Source organism: Pithys albifrons, chromosome 21 (genome assembly GCF_047495875.1).
Source record: "Pithys albifrons albifrons isolate INPA30051 chromosome 21, PitAlb_v1, whole genome shotgun sequence".
Classification (NCBI taxonomy): Eukaryota; Metazoa; Chordata; class Aves; order Passeriformes; family Thamnophilidae; genus Pithys; species Pithys albifrons.
In genome coordinates this window covers 8,727,314-8,746,088 of record NC_092478.1, presented here as the reverse complement: position 1 = coordinate 8,746,088, position 18,775 = coordinate 8,727,314, and the positions used below count along the sequence as shown (strand labels likewise).

Genomic DNA, 18,775 nt, shown 5'->3' with positions numbered 1-18,775 from the left:
CTCAGATAGGCATCCTGAATCCATGATTCTGCTGTGGCACCAGCACCTGGGCAGACACACACCCACCATGGTGTAATCTCAGTTCAGTCACACCTCACCTTGGGATATTGTTCAGTAGTAACAGCTGTTTCCTCATTTTGTTTCATTGTTCTTTAAGAGAGAGAAATGCTTTTCACTTGTTCTAAGACCATCTTCCTCCTGCTTTGTTTACTAAAGATGGGGCCAGACATATTAACTGCCGTCGTAAATACTATTTTTACAACAGAATATTTATCTTCCCGCATGGGTTGATCGAGTTCAGGGCTGCAGACTTAAAAAACAGCTTCCCTGCCCTGAAGAGCCCACATACTTAATTAAGGCAGATAAGGCAGGGCAAATAAAAACAAGACAAAACTCCTCTTGCTTTGAACCACCTCTAGGGAGCAGGTCTTGGCAAAAGAAAAGAGAGATTGTAAAGCTGTAATAATAATAATAATGATAATTAATTGTATTTATAAAGCATCCCCTAATGGCTCTGGATGCTACACAACGATTTTAAACACAATTGAAAGCAGCAACCATTACGTGAAGCCAAATATGGAAGGGCTGGAAAAATAAAGGTGTTTTTTACAGTAGATAGTAAGGTGCTGGTTTGGGGCTCTCCTGCAGCATGGACACACAGATGTCGGTCAGAAGAACCTGAGGATCCTGCAGTGAATTCTGTGGGCTTGCAGATAATGGACTTTGATTGCAAGCAGCAAATACACTTACAGCTGGTTTGCATGTCACCGTCTCTGCTTTATTTTCTTTCTGTACCCAGCCAGCCAGACTGTGTAACTCAGTGCAGCCCAATTTACATTTATATTTCTGGATTGGCTTCCAGGTTTTTCTGCCCTCATTTATTTGTTAGGGGTAAACATGCCTTTGTGTAAGATTTTGGAAACAAAGAAGGGAAACACTTGTTCTGTTGGCTTTGGGAAGGCACATGTCACAGAATGGTTTGGGTTGAGAGGGACCTTACAGACCCTCTAGTACACTCTGATTATGTGTTGGGGCACCTTCCTCTATCCCAGGTTGCTCAGAGCCACATCCAGCCTGGCCTTCACTTCCAGGGATGGGGCAGGCACAGCTGCTCTGGGCAACCTGTGCCAGTCCCTCACCACTCACCACTCTCCCTAACATCCCATCTACCCCTGCCCTCTGGCAGTGTGAAGTCATTCCGCGTTGTCCCGTCACTCCAGGCCCTTCTCCAAGCCGGTCTCCATCTCCCTTGGAGCCGCTTTAGGTGCTGCGAGCGGGACTCGGGGAGCAGGGCGGGGAGCGAAGCCGGGAGCGGTGCGGGGTGGCCGGGCCGGGGAGGGAGCGGTGGGGGGAGAGGTGCGGGTGCGGAGGGGCCGGGGTGGATTGTCGCGGTGCGGGTCGCGGTGCAGGGAGGCCGGTCGCGGGACGGGTGCGGAGGGGCCGGGGCGGGGCGGTGGGGGTCGCGGTGCGGGTCGCGGTGCAGGGAGGCCGGGTCGGGTCGGGGTGGAGGGTCGCGGTGCGGATCGCGGTGCAGGGAGGCCGGTCGCGGTGCGGTGCAGGGGGGCCGGTCGCGGTGCGGGTGCGGTGCGGTGCAAGGGTGCCGGTCGCGGGGCGGTTACGGAGGGGCCGGGCCGGGGCGGTGGGGGTCGCAGTGCGGTGCGGAGGGGCCGCGCGGGTCGCGGTGCGGGTCGCGGTGCGGGTCGCGGTGCGGGTCGCGGTGCGGGTCGCGGTGCGGGTCGCGGTGCGGGTCGCGGTGCGGGTCGCGGTGCGGGTCGCGGTGCGGGTGCGGAGGGGCCGGGCCGGGGCGGTGCTGCCCGGGGCGGGCGCGGGGGCGGGCGCGGGGCTCGCGGCGCAGCAGCGCCCCCTGGCGCGGCGGGCGGGGCGGGCGCGGAGCGGAGCGGGGCTCGGAGCGGGGCTGGCAGCGGCAGCGCAGCCGAAGCCGAGCGGGATGGCGGGCGCGCTCACCGACCTGCTGGGGGACGTGCTGGTGGCCGCCGACGGCGAGGAGGTGGCCGTGTCGGCGCTGGCCGCCCGCGGGGTCTCGCTGGTGGGGCTCTACTTCGGCTGCAGCCTCGGCGGCCCCTGCGCGCAGCTCGGCGCCAGCCTGGCCGCCTTCTACGGGCGCTTCAGGGGGGAGGCGGCGGCGGCCGCCGGGCAGCGCCTCGAGATCGTGTTCGTGTCGGCCGAGCAGGAGCAGCAGCAGTGGCAGGAGGCGGTGCGGGCCATGCCCTGGCTGGCGCTGCCCTTCGCCGACAAGCACCGCAAGGTGAGACCCGCGGGGGGCGCGCCCCGGGCTTTGTCTGGGGGTGGCGGGGCTCGGACGGCCGTGGGCGCCTTCCAGAAAGTTCCCCGGGGAGCGGGGCCGGGGTGTCGGCTGCTGTCCCGCGGGGCGACACCGCCTCGCCCGGCTCCGCCGGGGCCCGGGAGCCGCAGCGTCGGGGGAGCCCCGCGGGCTCCGTCATGCACGGTGGGGGGCGAGAAGCCCAGGCTGCCCAGGCTGCGGGTCGGGGCTTGGGGGGGACAGGCGGACCCGCTGGCCTCGACGGGTCCCGCACAGCAGCGGGGCTGCAGGAGGGGCTGCAGGAAGGTCGAGCCCCGAGCCCTGGCACAGCGCACTCGGGCGGGCGCCCGGGGACACCAGAGCCTGGCATGGGCAGGGGACACGGTGCCCTGCGGGGGTCCGCACAGAGAGGGGCCGTGGCCCCACCGGCCGTGGTTGGACACGCGGTGGGTGAGGAGCGAGCCCGGCTGTGCTGGGGCTGCCAGTTCGGGGATGGGGTTCGTTGCTCTCGCTTAGCACTTGGTGTGTTCAGATACTCTGCGAGTTACAGCCTCTCATCTGGAGAGTTTAATTAGAGAAACAGACAGATAATGGGCTAAAAGCACTGTAAGACCCCAGGCACGGCAGGCTGTGAGAGACAGGAAGGCACAGGATGAGCCTCCAGTTCCCAACCAGCTCGAAAGATTCGTAGTTTAAAAAAAAAGAAAGCCCTCTTTACAAATCTAATCTCTGGAAGCAATTGAGTAAGAATTGAAAAGATGGTGCCCCACAGTGCCATTTTTAAACACCTTTCTGGTGGGTTGCTGCGGCTGCTGGTTGGAAGCAATAGGCAGGATCAGGCTTTGGCTTGGCTTTGGCGAGGCACGTTCTGCGCTTCGTTAGGACTGGGGTAACGCGGTACCCGCGGATCGGAGGCGGCTGGACCTCCTCAGGCATCTCCTGTGTTCGGATGTTGCGAGGTTGGGTTGGGATGAGAGGGACGACTGCTTCCTGAATGGGTCTCTGAAGCCCGCTCTGCCAGCACTTGGCTCTGTTCAGGAGGCAGAGGAGTCGTTTAAGGAAAAGTTGGCTGTTGTGTGGCAGTGCCGAGTGATGTCCCTGCTGCTGAGAAGAGACGTGGCTTTGAAACCGGGATTTGGCTTTTTTTGCTGCAGTGTTTTGTCACTAAGCCCCCAGTTCTTTAAAAGCTCTCACATGGTTAATGCCGTGCACCTGGATGACGATGTTGCCGAAGGGCCCCAGTTTGCCCCTTTGAAGTCCAGACACTTCTCCCTGGGAGCTTGCCCAGTGGTTGGGATCTGAGATCACTCTCACTAATCAGAGGAGTGCAACAGAAGCTTCATCTTTCAGAGAAATTACAGTTTAATTCAGGTTTCTTTAAAACCAAGCCCTTTTCCTACAGGGACATGAAAAGACTGTGGTTCCAGTTAGTAACTTCCCATTTCCCTACTGAGCATTTTAGATTATTTAGATGGTGGGACTTTTGCTTGCCATATTTGCTTTCAAAATTCCACTGCAACGTAGTTAAATGGTTGGGAAATCGTAGAAGTGGAAGGTGGCATTAATTTTACATGCTGGCCAATGCTTCCATCTATTAGATTGCAAGAAAACATGAAATAAAAAGATTATGGGGTCTTAAACTCTTATTCCAAGAAGCCCTGAGTTAAATTCAGGATTACTTTTGTGTGGAGTGTAAAGTAATTGAAGCTCATGCTGTATATTTTCAAAACTAAGCAGATGTGATGTGGCTTTGGAGGAAGCTTAATCTACGGATAACAGAGAACCTATTTGTAAGTTGTAAGGGCAATTATGTCAGGATATCAGATTTCTAAACAGGAGATTTATAACCTGCAGCTCAGGCATTTAGAAGTTTCCTTGTGTAATAGGCTGATTTTTTAAATAGTCGGGTTAATGGTCTGACTCTCCAGAAAAGCACAAACTTTCTATTTTTCAAAAACATGCCAGGGAGAGCTGGGGATATCGAGCATATGTTCAGTACCTCGCAGGCTTAATTTGTTTAAAAACAAAGGCATTAGAGGAATGTAGGCAGTGCTTTTGAGTTATGGTTCCTTTGCACTAAGGGATACTCCTAAACCCCAGTGAATTATATAGATTTATGGGAAGAAGGGGATATTATAGATGCAGAGTAGAGGGAGTGAGTGAGTTGGAAACATGGAGGGCTGAGCTCCCTGAGCCTGTGGAGCGCCTGTCTTGGAGATGACAAGGCTTAGCTGGGAGAAACTCTGCCCAGCAGGGTCTCCTGTGGGTGATGCCACAACTCAAAGACCTCCAGAAGTCCCTTCCAGCCAGTGCTTCCCATTGTGGGCTGGTTATTTTATCTGCTGAGGTCATGGAAGCTTTGAGGAAAGATGATGGCTTCCTATCCTGTATTTGCTGTAGCATCACTTTTGTTGCTCAGAATTATTGAAAAATGTGGCTACTTATCATTGTGCAAACTCTCTCTCTGGTGTACTCTGCATTTCTCTACATTTCTCCTTCTTCCAAACCCCAGTCATCAAACGTTGATAGATCTTAACAACCAGGCTCCTTTCTGGGTTTGCAGTAAAATTCCCACAGTCCTAAAAGTAAATTAGCATCTTACTCTCATGGTTATTGGGGAAAGTAGTATGAATTGTCAAAGCAAACAGCCACTCTTGTTGAATGCCTCAGTAACTCAATAATGTCGGGGTGCAGTTACCAGGGACAACCAGTTCAATTTGAGTAACTTCAGCATACAGCAATTTCTGTCTCCAAACCAGTAATAAAAGAGAGCAGTACAAGTCAGCAAACATCTGGACGTGGGGAAAGCCTTTGATTAATGAGGAGGATGGCATTATGCCTCCGTCTGAGCCACAGCCAGACCTATTATTGGGTGTTTTTCTTTCAAGGACAAAACCGTAACGTGCCAAATGAGATTGAAGGCCTTTAACTCGTGATACACGTCCCTCAATTAAGCTGTTTAGCTGCAGATTTGGGCAGCTCTCTGTAGCTGTTGGTAATTGATTTGTCTTCTGATAATGCCTGGCATTGCTGAGGAGAACACAGGGCAGAGATGTTGCCCCATGCCTTTGTTCATTTGGGGTTTTGGTTTAACATCACCCAGTTGTTATCTGTTTGCATGAACATCTGCTCAAGTTCTGGAGGGTTGATTTAATAACAGCTTTAATTCCTGATTGCTACTGAGAGACTCAATAATGTAAACAGCCCCCATCTGTCTACGTGCCCCGATGTCCCCCAGTGGCCACAACAGGGTGTCTTTCTTGCTGCTGTCGGAAGGATCCCAAAGTTCTGGTGAGCTCCAGACCATCCCTGCTGCAGAGTCCACCTACACCTGGGGTGAATTTGGGTGTTGTTCAGGGGCTTATGGCACACAGGAGGGCAGAGCGTGCTGTCCTGCTCTGGGGCTGTGGGACATTTTGGTCATCTTTGCCAAAGAAAACTAAATTGGCCACATTCTTTGTTGAATAGATCCTCTCACCCAGCTCTGTGTAGGAGTGGGAGAAAGGAGAGTCAAGCTGGAGAAGAACAAGCCGTAAACTGGTCTGCACTGGGAAAGCAGCAGTTTATCTTTTGCTGTTTTTTGTCTTTGCTCTTGTTTTTACTTGTTATTTATTTGCCCCAATTGTCTTCCTCATTCCTTCTAATCTTGAACTTTCTACTGATGCTTACTTGGTGCATCCATGCAGCACTGCAGTGGTGAAGGATCTGTGCTTTGCCTCTTGTTTTGTGTTTGTTCTCCACTGATGTGTTTATGCATCTGCTTGAGTGTTGATCAGATTCTTCTTGGGAAGCAAACCCAGCCTTGGGAACACTGAGATACTTCTGTTCCGGATTTAAATAAATTCAAAACATGTTGGTTATTTTTCTGTGATTATTCAGTTAAGTATCTGAAAACAATTTGAGGACCTCTCTTTGCTCAAGCTGGTAAATACCCTTCAGCTGGGACAGTTTTCCTGTATAACAGCAGCTGGATTTGTATATTCTCCCATGTTCACCAGGGATAAATGGTGTGACAGGGGCACATGATGTTTCCCTCTGTGTGAAGATGTTTTGTTCTGTCTCGCCCAAGGGATGGGCAAAGGATCAAGTTGGTAGTTCTGGATTTTGTAGTTTTAGTGGCTTGACTGCAGGGGTGGGTGATCCAAGTTGGAACAGAACACCCCTTTCTGTGCTGGGGGTTTTGCTCCTCAGCACTGCAAATAAAACCATGGTCTTGAGATTGATGCATAAAATGTGACAAACCTTTTGCTTGTTGGCAAATATATCTGTGAAGTCTTTTACAACAAATACCCACTCATTCTTTTTTTGATTAATTATATTCTCTTCCCCCCCCCCCCACATTCTTAAGGAAAAGGTGTTTTCTTTCCCTCTGCCTAAAAAGATCATGCACTGTAGGAATCTCTCCTAATAAGACACTGAGTACTAATTTTGTGAGTAGCTTGTGCAAGATGTGGTGGGGAGGGGATAGAAATGTCATTAAATTAGACTGTACACAATTATTTTGTGGAGGAAAAATCCTAACCCCCTTGCTTACAGTTTAAGATACACCCTGATATTCAGGAACTCAGAGCTTCTCTGCTTGAAATCGCCATCTGCTGAGATCTGGGAGGCGAGTGGTCAGCACAGATGTGGGATTTGTCTAACAGAAGATTTCGTAAATCACTTGAAGCAGCTTTTGAATTTCATCATATAAAAATATCTAGGTAATCACTTTCAGCTGTATTCCTGACTTTGTATTTCTGGGGTGGGAATGTATATGAAATCTTTGGCCCACGGAGCTGCAGATTTGAAAAATATGGTCTTTTCATGACATAAGGCTATTGAGTAAGAAGCAAGGCATTAGCAGCACCAACTGATTCTTTGTTTGCTTTGAAACTGGCTGGTTCTGAAACGTAAGAATGGGAGATGTATGAAAGGAGCAGAGGGAAGCCTGTGTGCTGTTTTTCATTGTGGCATCTTAATCCAGATGTTGAAATGAAAACGTTTGTTTAAAAATGCACGTTTGACAATTTCATTTGTTACTCTCAGGTTGCAGAACTCAGCAAAGGAGCTTTGCTGTGTAAAGTAATCAGTGCATAGTTCTTTTCCAAAAATGCATTCTTTAGAGGCTGAACATGTAACAGCTTTGCAAAAGAAAGTGCAGAACAATGGAGCATTTTTCTGTGTGATTTTGCAGAAGTGCAACAGCGAGCTTCAGTTATGACTGAGGAATAAGCTATTCAGTATTTCCACACCATGCAGCTGACATAGAAGCAAAAACATTTTGAATTCCTGTTGGTGTTGATGCTGCTTTTCCGAATTGCTGCTGTGTATGTTTTACACAGCTTTGCAATGACCATCCATACAATTAGCAGTCATCTCTCATGCCAAAACCCTAATCCTTCAGTGAAATCACTGTGTCTGTAGACAGCAAGTCTGGGGACTGTCATGGTCCTGCCAGAGCTGCAAAAATACCACTGAAGTCCTTGGAGGTTGGATTTCTCTGTGTCCAAACTGTGCCCTGCCCAAGTGCTTTCCCTGGGAGAGAATTATTCTTTTAAAAAGTCTTGCTGACATGTTATCTCTGTGGTGTTTATTGCATCCTTCAGTGGGTGATTTCCCACTTTTGAGCCCCTGCTCTGAAAGTCCTTGGACATCTTTCCATTATCAAATTTTCCCAGCTCTGGGGTGGGAGCTTTTGCTGATCACACAGTTGGTTCATGAACTGGGCTCTACACGTCCCATCCCAAAGGCTGACATCAGGTTTGTGTTCCCTTTGCATGGTGGCTTCTTCAAGTGGTTCAATAATAATAATAATTAATAATAATCACACTAAAATTTAGTTTGAAATGCAGTAGCTGTCTCCTTGTTTAGTACTCAAAACAATCTTTCTGTGCTGTTGCCCGTAAGTATTTCTCGGTGCTGAGAGAGTTAGTGTGAAATTCATGGTGAGTTCACTGCTAGCAGGTTCAGGTTTTGGGGGAGTCCAGGATGGTTTGGAATGTTTTGATCCTCTCTCATGGACAAGCTTTTAATGTTTCAATGGTGGGATTAACTTGTGTGACTGGGCTAACATTTCACTCCTCCTGAATTGTATCTGGGTAGAGCTCTCTGTTTTACATTCGTGTTTTTTCCAGCCACTCTCCCAGCATGTGAGTTGGGGTATGGCTTTAATCTAAGTCAAGTCAGAAAATGTTGCACTTTTTGGTGACCAGACCAGAGGGATTCCTGCCCCAACACTTCATCCCAGTAATCCAGATTCAGCTTAGTGATTCTCTTCCTTATTGTTAGAGTTTGAGGCAAGGTGTAGGGATATAGGAAAACTTAAGAGGGTACAGGAGGCAGTGATACAGCAGGCTGAGCTTTAAATTCAAGAAAAGAAATTTGAGCAGCATTTGCCTGCACATTTGGTTGATGAGAAGCTCATTGGTGTGTGTGTGTGGATTGCTTCCTCCTCCTTCTCCTCCCCATTTTTTATCAGGGAAACGAGTTCCAAGCAAAATATTCCAAAGTGATATTTAATTACTCTTTAAAATGCAACTATTTGTCTTATCAGCCATGTGGATTTCTATTTGCTGCTTTGATTTGACAGTTAGTAGTTTGTAATTTTTAAAAAGCTTACACGCTCCAGGAATCTGTGATTTTTATGCTTTTGAAAGTCGAGATGTTGAATTAACTGCAGCTTTGAACTATTCACGGATAATTTCAGGCCCCCTGCTTTCAGCAAATAACAAGCTGACTCCTGAGCTTTCAGGCCGGGTTGAATACTGAATAATCACGACTTTATAGCTGCGTGTGTTCTCTAAACTGGTTCCATGGCACATCACAGCCTAATGCACGATAGGTTTGAAATGTTTTTCAAGACAGATCACTTTGTGCTCGTGCCATCTCCAGATAATAACGATTAGGAAAGGAGGGAGTACTGTCAGCCCGGGGAGGGTACTTGGATTCATCACAGCTTGGGCTTTGGGTACATCAATCCCCCTCTCTTCTTGTGTTAGGAGACCTGATGGGGGTTTAGGGGTGTTTTGGGGAGAGGGCTTTGCCTGGCACTGCCTTGCAGAGCAGCTCCCTCTGTGCTGGTTGGAACTGCTGCTTCTCTGCTGATACTCTGCAGGAAAAAAAACACAGAGTTAAATCTCTACACTGTAAATTAAAGACAGGGTCAGTGCAGTGACTGAGAGCGGGATGAGTTGACGAGTTATCAAACAGACATGTTAAATTCTCTCATGGGAAGGTGAATTATACAATTATTTCAGATTGCAACACGAACATCTTGTCTGAAAGCTGACTGTGTTTTCATAATCCTGGTTTTCCAAAGAAAATGTGGTGTCTTATGGATTTGGCATGGAGTACACACAATTAATGGAGGGGTGGAACTAAAAAGATGCAGGAATTTCTGCATACTCTCATGTCTGTCTTTCAGCACTGTGAACAATTGCAACCAACAATTAATATGTAAAGAATTTGTGGTCTTCATTTAGTGTGAATGTCTGACTGCTCAGTTGTGTCAGGGCGTTTGCCAAGTGTTTGCAATCTGATCAATCCCCTGTTTGGAGCTCAGCAAGCCCCTCTGGCCTCAAAGCAGAGCAATGGCAGCCCCTGACAGGGCAGGGTAGTGGGAGGGTGTGCAGCATCCCCACCTCAGTGGGGAGCTCTGCACATGCCATGGAAGGTCTGGTTCATAAAGGATGCTCTCTGAGCAATAGGTGCTGTCACAACTGTGGCTAAATCCAACTTGACTTTAAAATATTTTAACGGAGAAAAGATGCAAAGGTCCCTGTTTCAAATGAATTTTCCAAGAGTTACCAGAGTTTTATTCCATGTCTGAGGCATGAAGAATAGCTGGTGGCATCCTCAGCTGTGAGCGAGGGCACAGCGTGGCTGGACCCCAGGGAGTGGGTGGTGTCCGGCACAAGGGGTCAGATCCCACCAGGAGGGATCTTGGACAGGCTGGGCTTCGACAGCTGAGAAGGAACATTGTTTTATGTTTCAGAGCAAGGATTTAAAAATCTGGGTGAGAATTAAGTAAGGTTTGCAGAAGAGTGTAGAAGGCAACTGAAATGAATTACAACTGCGTGAGTGAACTGGAGAGAGAAATTCTAGTTCTCCCTCGTTCCCAAGAGATTCCCACTAGAGAGATGAAGTCATAGCCATTACTTCATTAGTGTTAACGTAGGATGCTGACAAATGAGCCCTCTTGATTTGTGCTGAGCCAGTTGAAGAGAATCCCCCATCTCTGTCCTCATGCCTCAGCACTCTCTGCCCTTGCCATGACGTTGGCAGAAGCACACGCTGATTCTCCAGCCAAGCTGAGCCAGCTCAGCATTCCCTTTTGAACTGCCACTGCTTCATCCTGCGTGCCAGCTCTGGGCTGGCTTTGATAATTCCTGCTGTGCAGAAGACTGAGGGATGGGTGAGCAGCAGCCTTGGACTTGACAGACCTCTCCATCAACACCCCAGCCTGTGCCCAGTGTGGGGAGCGTTAGTGGTACCCAGTGGTCTGGGTCCTGCTTCCAGAGCAAACAGACGGGTGTAGGATCTCACCCTCACAGTGTTCCTGTGGGAATCCCTCCTGGAAAAAGTGTGAAATTTATTGTAATACGTGCTGAGGATCTTATGGCGGATCTGAGCTGCTAAATCCTCTAAACCTGAGCCTGCAACTTCATTGACAGGGCCTCTCACTTCACTCAGCTCCAAGCTTATGGTTTCACTGCTCCAATATTTTTCCATACATGGAAGCATTCCTGCCCCAGCCTGGGCTAATCCTGACATGCCACTGCATCTGGATGTTAGCTCATTTCTCGCAGCTGACACTGTGCAAAGGCAGATGTCTGACCTTACTTTTGTTTAAAATAGATGTAATTCAGCCAGCAAAAGTCTCACCTCATAGATAAGCAGGGGAAAAAAAATAAAAGGAAAGAGGGGGAAAAAAATAAAAAAAGGTGGTTTTCTATTTTATGAAGCTCTCAGGGCTGCCAGTTGGGTGAATTGACCCCCAGTCAATGCCATGCTTTGAAAGTGTATAGTGTTTAAATTGCAGGGGGGTAACAAACCACAGGTCTGTGTCTCTGGCACAAGGCAAACCTGTCTCCTTGCTGTGGCTCAGTGGGTGGATAGGAGCCCCTACCCATCCCATTGGATTGTGCTCCTGGTCTCTCCACCCCGCTCTGCTGGCTCTTCAAAGGCTCTGAGCTGTTTGATCTGTTCAGTGGCTCCGAGAAGCTGGGGCAGCTGAGCCAACGAAAGGGCTGCATGTGCTGGGGAGCCACTGCCTGGGCTGGGGGCCTGTTTGGAACCCCTTCCTCAGTGGGGTGGGCTGTGAGTTCTAATTAAATGTCTGTGAGGTGCTCTGCGATCCTCTGCTGAAAGGCCCTGCATGGGGGCAGTGCCTTTGAATGAGCCTGGAGACCTTTCCCACCCGCCAGGAAGGAGTCGGAGCCGAAGCCGTGAGACCGGAGCTGTTGAATCTGAACAGATTTCAGTCCTCGCCCACTTCGACAGCTCAGAAGGATTACTCGGCCTCTCCCAAAAAAAGGAGAAACTGTGATTTTGCTGATGTTGCCAGGGATTTGAACTCCATCCCCTCCTGCTCCCTGCTAGTTAGAAGGTTGCTTGCTGGGCGGGAGGGCTGTGTGGAGAGTTTTGGGTTTGTGCAGAGTTTTGGGTTTGTGCAGTTTTGGGTTTGGGCTGTGCTGTAGTGTTTGCCATTGAGCATCCACTTGTCTGGCCCTTGCTGGGGTTGCCAGTTGTGAAATGGGTCCTGGTTTGTCCTCTCTTTGCTTGGCTGCTGCTGTTGTGTGCAGGAGTAAGACAAGGTGAACTGAGCCAGGGTAAAAGAGGATTCAAATGAACCAAGCTGTGTGATGGCGTGGGAAGGAGATGACAATTTCCAGATCTGCTGTCAGATCTGTGAAGCAGATGAAACCTCCTTTGTGTGTCTCTGTCAGCCCCTGAGAACCAAGCGAGTCACTGAGGTCGGTGCTGCCCCCAGCCCCACCAAAGGACCCCCATCCCTCTGTTTGCCCCTCCAAGTGCAGCTCAGAGTCTGAGCAACAGCAGCACTCTGGTCTTTGTGCCCAGCCTTGGGTCTGATGGGATTTCAGCATCAGACAAGTCACCAGGGCATTAGAAATACTCTTCCCCTTCAGAACTACTGTTCTGTTGCTCTCAGAGCAAATCAAAGGGCACCAGGCTACAAATCCTGCTGTGCAAGTACTGGCTGGGTGTTTGGCTTGCAGGATTGCTCCTTTTATCAGCTGATATCTGCTGTTTTAAGAGGGCAGGGAGCAATGCTTATTTGCTTCTCAGAGGCTGATGACTCTACAAGCTGACTTTTTAGGATGCTCCCTTTTTAATTCAGGTTTGTGACTACAGGACAGAGGTCCCTGTGCTGTTACATTACAAACTGCTTCTAATGTTCTCTTGCCTGTAATCTCTGTGCTCCTAGATTTGCAAATAGCTGCATTCATTAGGGAATTCCTGCTGTCTTCATCCGATTGGCAGGGAAACAGAGGTGAGAGGGCTCTGGGGACTGGATGAGTGACCAAAGCCAGGCTTTGCTGCTGCCAATGCCATGATTTCCAGGTCCCAGCACTCCAATCTCCCTGGAAAAGCCCCATCTCACCAGCCCCACACTGCACATGAACACGACCCCCAGGTCGTGCTGAGCCTCCCTGCCCACCACAGCCTCAGCCCGTGCCATTGCCCCCCTGCTGCTGCCGCCGTCCTGCCTTGTGCTTCCAAAATCGGTTCGTTCCAGGGTTAGAAAAGACCCATTTTTGTGTCCTAAAGCACTGGATTTCACAGCTATAGAAGGGGAAATGCCTGCAGCTTGATGTGCTAATCCGAAAGCATGGGAAGTAGTTCATAGGAAGATTTGCTGCCCAGCTTTCTCAGTGCGAGTTTGCACAAGTAGGGTTTGTTCCTACAATGAGTCGGAGCAGCTGGATGCCTCCCACCAAGATTGCTGATATTTAGGCCTTTGATTTTGGCAGAGACACACAGCAATAAATTAAATGAGTTGGGGAGTTTCAGAGAGTAGTACAGATGGTGGGAAACTGAGGGTAGGGACTACTTAAGTGCTAACGTATGTCACAGCTTTGATTCCTTTCTTAAAGGAATGGAAAATGCTCTGGGCTGCTGCACCACTGATTTTGTCTCCCTCTTGCTTTCAGAGACCTGTAAGCCACCTCTATGGCAATGCTTTCTTGATGGTCAGGAGAGCAGTGCTCCTGTGTGTGTGTGCTCCTGCCTGTGGCACAGCGATGCCCTCCGTGCCTTCCTGTCCCTCTGCAAGCCTGATCCTGGCTTGGTGCACACTTGCATGCTCTGCCTTTGTTTTTCTGCTTCTCTTTCTGAGAAAGGCAACTGTTAAATGAGATTTCTTGCATCTTTGTAAGTCTTGTGCTTTTTTCCTCCCTAGGTCTGACCTGGTTTAGGTTTTGTACAGCTGTGGAGTTTCAAGTGGAACCATTTCATTTCCTTATCCACCTCTGTCTGCATTAATTCACTGTGTCTCCCAACTGAAGGTTTAATTACTGTGCATGACAGGAGCACCCAGGGCCTCCATTGGCAAAAGGTGATTATCTCTTAGGTGGTGCACAAAGTAGATGTTTGTCACCCTGCTTGGTCCCAGGACAGGTTTTTGCCTAGAAAGGCAGATTCCAAACCAGTTAATTGCCACGTTGTGAAGCAGAAGGGTAGGTGGCTGTCCCTGCCTTTCCCTGCAGGCATATCCCTGCTGGCTGTGTGGGACCAGTGGCTCTTGAGGTGGAAAGATGGTGATGTGGTAGGTTGGGAAGAGCTTCCTAGGCTGGGAAGAGCTGTCTTGCAGAGGGATACTGAGTGTGGGAGAAGCAGGATGATGGATGGATGGATGGATGGATGGATGGATGGATGGATGGATGGATGGATGGATGGATGGAGAGAGGCATGAGGACCAGGCTGAAGCAGGGAGTGGTGCCTTACCTGGAAAGTCACTTTACTCCAGACAGCCCAGATTTGAATCACAGGAAGGCTCCAGGTTTTACTCAATTTTAAAAATTAAACACACTCTGAGCCCTGTAGATTTTATGTTGGTTTTTGTTTCCAGCTGACCGAGCAGTGGCCTTGTGTTGAGCCACATTCACCATCCTGATTTTTATGTTTGTCTCCATGAGGATTTGCTGCAGGCTTCAGAGCTGAAAAAGTGGAGTCATCTGCATAAGGTCCATTAAGTCTCTAGGTTAAGAGGCCACCAAATACCACCCCTCTCTGTGGCCATCCCTCTAATTATTAAAATAATAACCCCAGGCAGAGCTTACGGCCCTGCCGGTGGCTCAGGGTCTGTTGTGCTGGGTCCTGTCCAGACAACTGCATTAGAAAGGGACAGTCCTTACCCTCCAGCTGGTTATCCAGGGAAGCATCCTCTTCACACTGAGGAAAGGGTGGGTGCCTCACAGGCAGGGACAGGCCAGGCTTGATGCCTCCTGCTTTGTGGACACACAGGTTTGGGATCTGGAAGGGGAAGTGCAGAGTTCCCACACCTCCTCTCTGTGCTGCCTTCTTGGGGCTTGAAACTGGAGATGGGATTTGCCCCTGGCATGTGGCTGGGGGTGAATAAGTTCCATAAAAGGGGAGGCTGCCATCTCTGGCTGAGTGCATCTTCATCTGTTTGCTCCCCTTGGCTCCTGAGAGCCGGAGTAGGGATTATCCAGGACAAATCCTGTTACCCAGCTGCCTCGTTAGTGAAGGAGCACCTCATGGAACATAAATCTGTTAACAGATGACAACACAGGTGAAGATTTTTAGGGTTTCTTTGCCAGAAAGGGGCAGTGTTGATTGCCAGGCTTAGTAGTGAAGAATTTGAAGCTGTGATTCATCCCTCAATATATGCCTTAAGTATGCAGAGGTAAAGCTAGGAAAATCTGTGTATGTATAAAGTGTTTCCTCTTAGGGAGCTGAGAAACCCTTAGGTGCAGCAATTACTGTTTTACTTAATTGGGATTGAAATACCAAATGCTCAGAATACGTTTGTTGTGGGGAAAACTCGGTTGCTCCAGAGAAAGGTCTTTTGATCCTGCCACACTGAAGAGAAAGTCTATTGAGTAGAAAAATTCCTGACATTTTTTGGTCATCTGCTCAAATGTCCATCCTGGCCCATGGAGGTGGTTCTTGGTGGGGCAAGTGTTTTGTGAGAGGCGGCTCTCAGGAAGGAAAGTGGTACTTTGCTGATTCTCAGACTTGTGGTATTTAGTTTCGTATTTTCCTTTTTAATTACTCCAGCAATTAGCACAGTCACAGATTGTGTCTTGCCTTTGCTGATCTATGTGTGCTTCTCACATGGCTTTTGCTGGCCCTGAGGATAAACCAGCCTTGTACAGAAGCCCATTGGTGTGTGCATGGGAATCACCATCCCTGTGGATGTTTGCTCCGATGGAACTGTGCCTGCCCCTGAGCAGCTCATGCACAAATCAGTGCTTTGCCTGTGCTGCCCATGTCCACCCACAGCTGCTTAGTGCCACACAGCTGAGGGGCAAACAAAAGCTGTGCCAGCATTTTCCTCCACTTGTTAAATGATTATAATCAGCCCCACAGTTCTTGAAGACCTGACAGAGCCATCAGTGGTGTGTGGGGTGTTGGTGCTGTGGGCTCATGGCCAGAGCGATGCTGAGAGCTGGAACCTTGTAAAAAGAAATTAAACTTCTTCAGTAGCTGAGCAGTTTGGACACTGTGCTGCAGAGGTAGAAGATAAAAACTCCTGCCTCACATGAGCTTGGGCAAACACTTTTCTTGCCATTTTGGTTTTTTTCTCCACCATTACAGCATTTGCTTTGTTCAGAGCTTCAAGCTATGTGAAGTGGTGTGTAATTCCCCTGGAGGGTGCATTGCACTGACACAGGGCTGCCAGACACCTTCTGATTCTGAAGTGCCATTTACTCACACGTTTTCAGTGTTTCTTGTTTGTGCTGGTGAAAGCAGCTCCCGACAGGGAAATGATATTGGTGTGAGCAGCACCCGCTGCTGCGCAGAGCCTCTTAGGCTGTCGAGGGAATGAGCAGTGTCATTTCAGCTTCCCTGATAAGAGCTGCTGAAGAATCCTGGAGGGTTCTTCCCACCTTGCTTAGCTAAATGTTACTGAAGAAAGTAAGTTGAACCAAGTCCAGACCTTTCCACAGAAGTTGCCATGCTCTTCTGCCCCATGTGCTCTCCTTCCCCTCGTGCTCGCCTGTTGAAGAGCCTTGTTTGCCTAATGGGGCTCAGAGATCCCACAGTGACTACCCAAAGAAAAGAGTGAAATCCCAATGGTCTGCCTGCTGTCCCTCTGCTCTCCTGCCTGTTGCAGCCCATCTCAGAGCACTTTCTGCTCAGTTACGAGCTCACCTTCATTGTGTTTATGCTTCACTTACCAGAAGAGGCTGGAGTCAGATGATTTTTCTGCAGATGATATAATTTCATTGGAGAGAAGCAGCAGTTTGTAAAACAATCCATGGGATCGGTGGCACCTCAGCCTCTTGCACAATATTCCCACCCCCTTCTTGAATATTATTTCTTTGAAAGCTGAAATTTCCATTGCCCTGCCAGGCACTCCAGCAGGATTACTTTCCCTTGGATGCAGTTCAAGAAACCATCTTCTTTTTCTCTTAGCATTTGTCATCAAAGCAAGAGGAGTGCCTTCCCTTCACTGCCCTGCAGGAGTAGCCCTGGCAAGATTAGACAGCCATGGATGTCCTTCAGACCCACCATGCTAGAAATGTGAATTGGAGGTTATTTTGGTGGCATGGAAGCTGAAGCAGTCATGTCCTCAAGAAAATATACTTAACCATTAAGAAAAATGCAAACCAAAGTCTGTCCAGGATACCAGCAGAGGTGTTGGTTAAAGCCTGTGTGTGTCAGAGGGGTATCTTTAATCTTGATGTGTTGTTTAAGTAGAATGTGTTGGGTAAACTGGTGTGTGTCTCCTTCCTGTATGTCCACCTGATCTGCCTGACCTCTCCTCATCCCCTACCTTACCTTGTCATAATGAAACTACAACAGGTTTTCAGCTTGGTGAGGAAAAACGCCTTTTCCTAGAGAGAATATAAAGGTTTGGTGGATTTTCAGAGAAAATGTATGAGCCAGGAGAACTGGCCAAGCAAGTCAGTGGTGGATTTGAGATGTTAGCTTTGTGGCTTTTGTCTACCAGAGCCTGAGCAGTATTTGATGTGTAGACATGTTTTCAGACATTTCGCATAGAGAAGGTGTTGGCAGGTCTGTTGTTAACACCCTTGCCTTTAGGCCAAACTATTGAAAATTCAAGTTCAGCTTGAATCTCATTTCAATGGCTTGGAAGGCTGCAATCTGATGGGCTGAAAAATCTCGTCCAACTCCAACCCTTATTAGGAGCTTAATCTGAAGCGCAGCCAAAGCCCAATAAGGGAGAGGGCAAAAATAAAAAAAAAGGCAGTAAAATGGAACAAGAAATGTGCATCCAATTTACAGTATTCCTCTGCAACCTTAATTCATCCCCCTGTATACATTACGATACCGTTTCTAATTACAGGAGCACATACAGTTTTTTCCATGGCACCCCTGCCCTCGCTGCTCACAGAGGTGGCCCAGTGAAGGATGGGGCTCCACGTGTAGGGCCCTGCACCTCAGGATTGGGAGGGAAGGGAGTGAGGCAAACCATGGAAAATTAGCAAGGGGAAAGTGCTGGTTAAGGAGATGGGAATTCCTGCTCTGCTCTGCTCTGCCGCAGGGCTCGTGTGTGGAGCTGGGTAAATTGCTTTTCATGCACAGCAAGGGACTTGATTTCCCGGGTCCCCAGGCTGAGGGCTGGGTTGCAGCAGTGCCGAGAGCTCCTGCTGCAGATGATCTCATGGGAAGTTGTACGTCAAACGTTTAAAATGCCGCTCGGTGCTATTTATTTTTTTAAAAGGGAGCTGTGGGCTGATTCTGGAACTGGATGCCCAGAGCTTCTCTGTAACTCTTTTCTTTGGCTGTAAACCGGAGGTGTTGTGAATGTAGTTCTCTAGGATTTTATGAAAATAAATTCAGTATCGTTTGAGAAGTATCCCAGTCTGCAGTGGCAAGACGCCTTCATTTTTGCCTTGGAGCAGCACATGAAAAGTGTGAATTGAAGAGAGCTGAGTGCTGTGCATGAGCAACCCAAAACTGAATAATTCCTTGCTTGTTGAGCATCTATTCTTGGTACTTACTGCGTCAGGAATGTGTGCACACATGCTATGTGGCCCTCCTGTAAAGACCCTGTGCAAGTGGACCAGATTAAAGCTACAGAGACAACACATTTCCAGCACATCCTGGCTTTTCAGGGCTTGGCAGCTGTACTGTTTTCTTAATGTAGCCCTTGGGATACAGTATGGTATAAATTACAGCACTGGCTGAGCAAGGAGTTGTGTGCAGAGGGTACAGGCATCACTTTGTAGCAAACAGTAACAGGAAGAAGGTTGAACAGCTTGGTTCAGAAGATGGTAATTCCTCTGCATTTCTGACCTGCAGCATAAAGTGGAGGTTTTTGCATCATCCAGGAAG

At 48.9% G+C, this 18,775-nt stretch overlaps 1 protein-coding gene across 1 annotated transcript in view; it reads left to right on the top strand.

Moving 5' to 3' along the window:
* Positions 1 to 1,869: 1,869 nt before the first annotated feature.
* NXN (nucleoredoxin) overlaps positions 1,870 to 18,775 on the top strand; it is a 49,101-nt gene continuing 32,195 nt past the window's right edge. Inside the window, exon 1 of the mRNA XM_071575234.1 lies at positions 1,870 to 2,266. Within this exon, the coding sequence (XP_071431335.1) occupies positions 1,949 to 2,266 (318 nt within the window). The 5' untranslated portion in view covers positions 1,870 to 1,948. The remainder of the gene's footprint in view (positions 2,267 to 18,775) is intronic.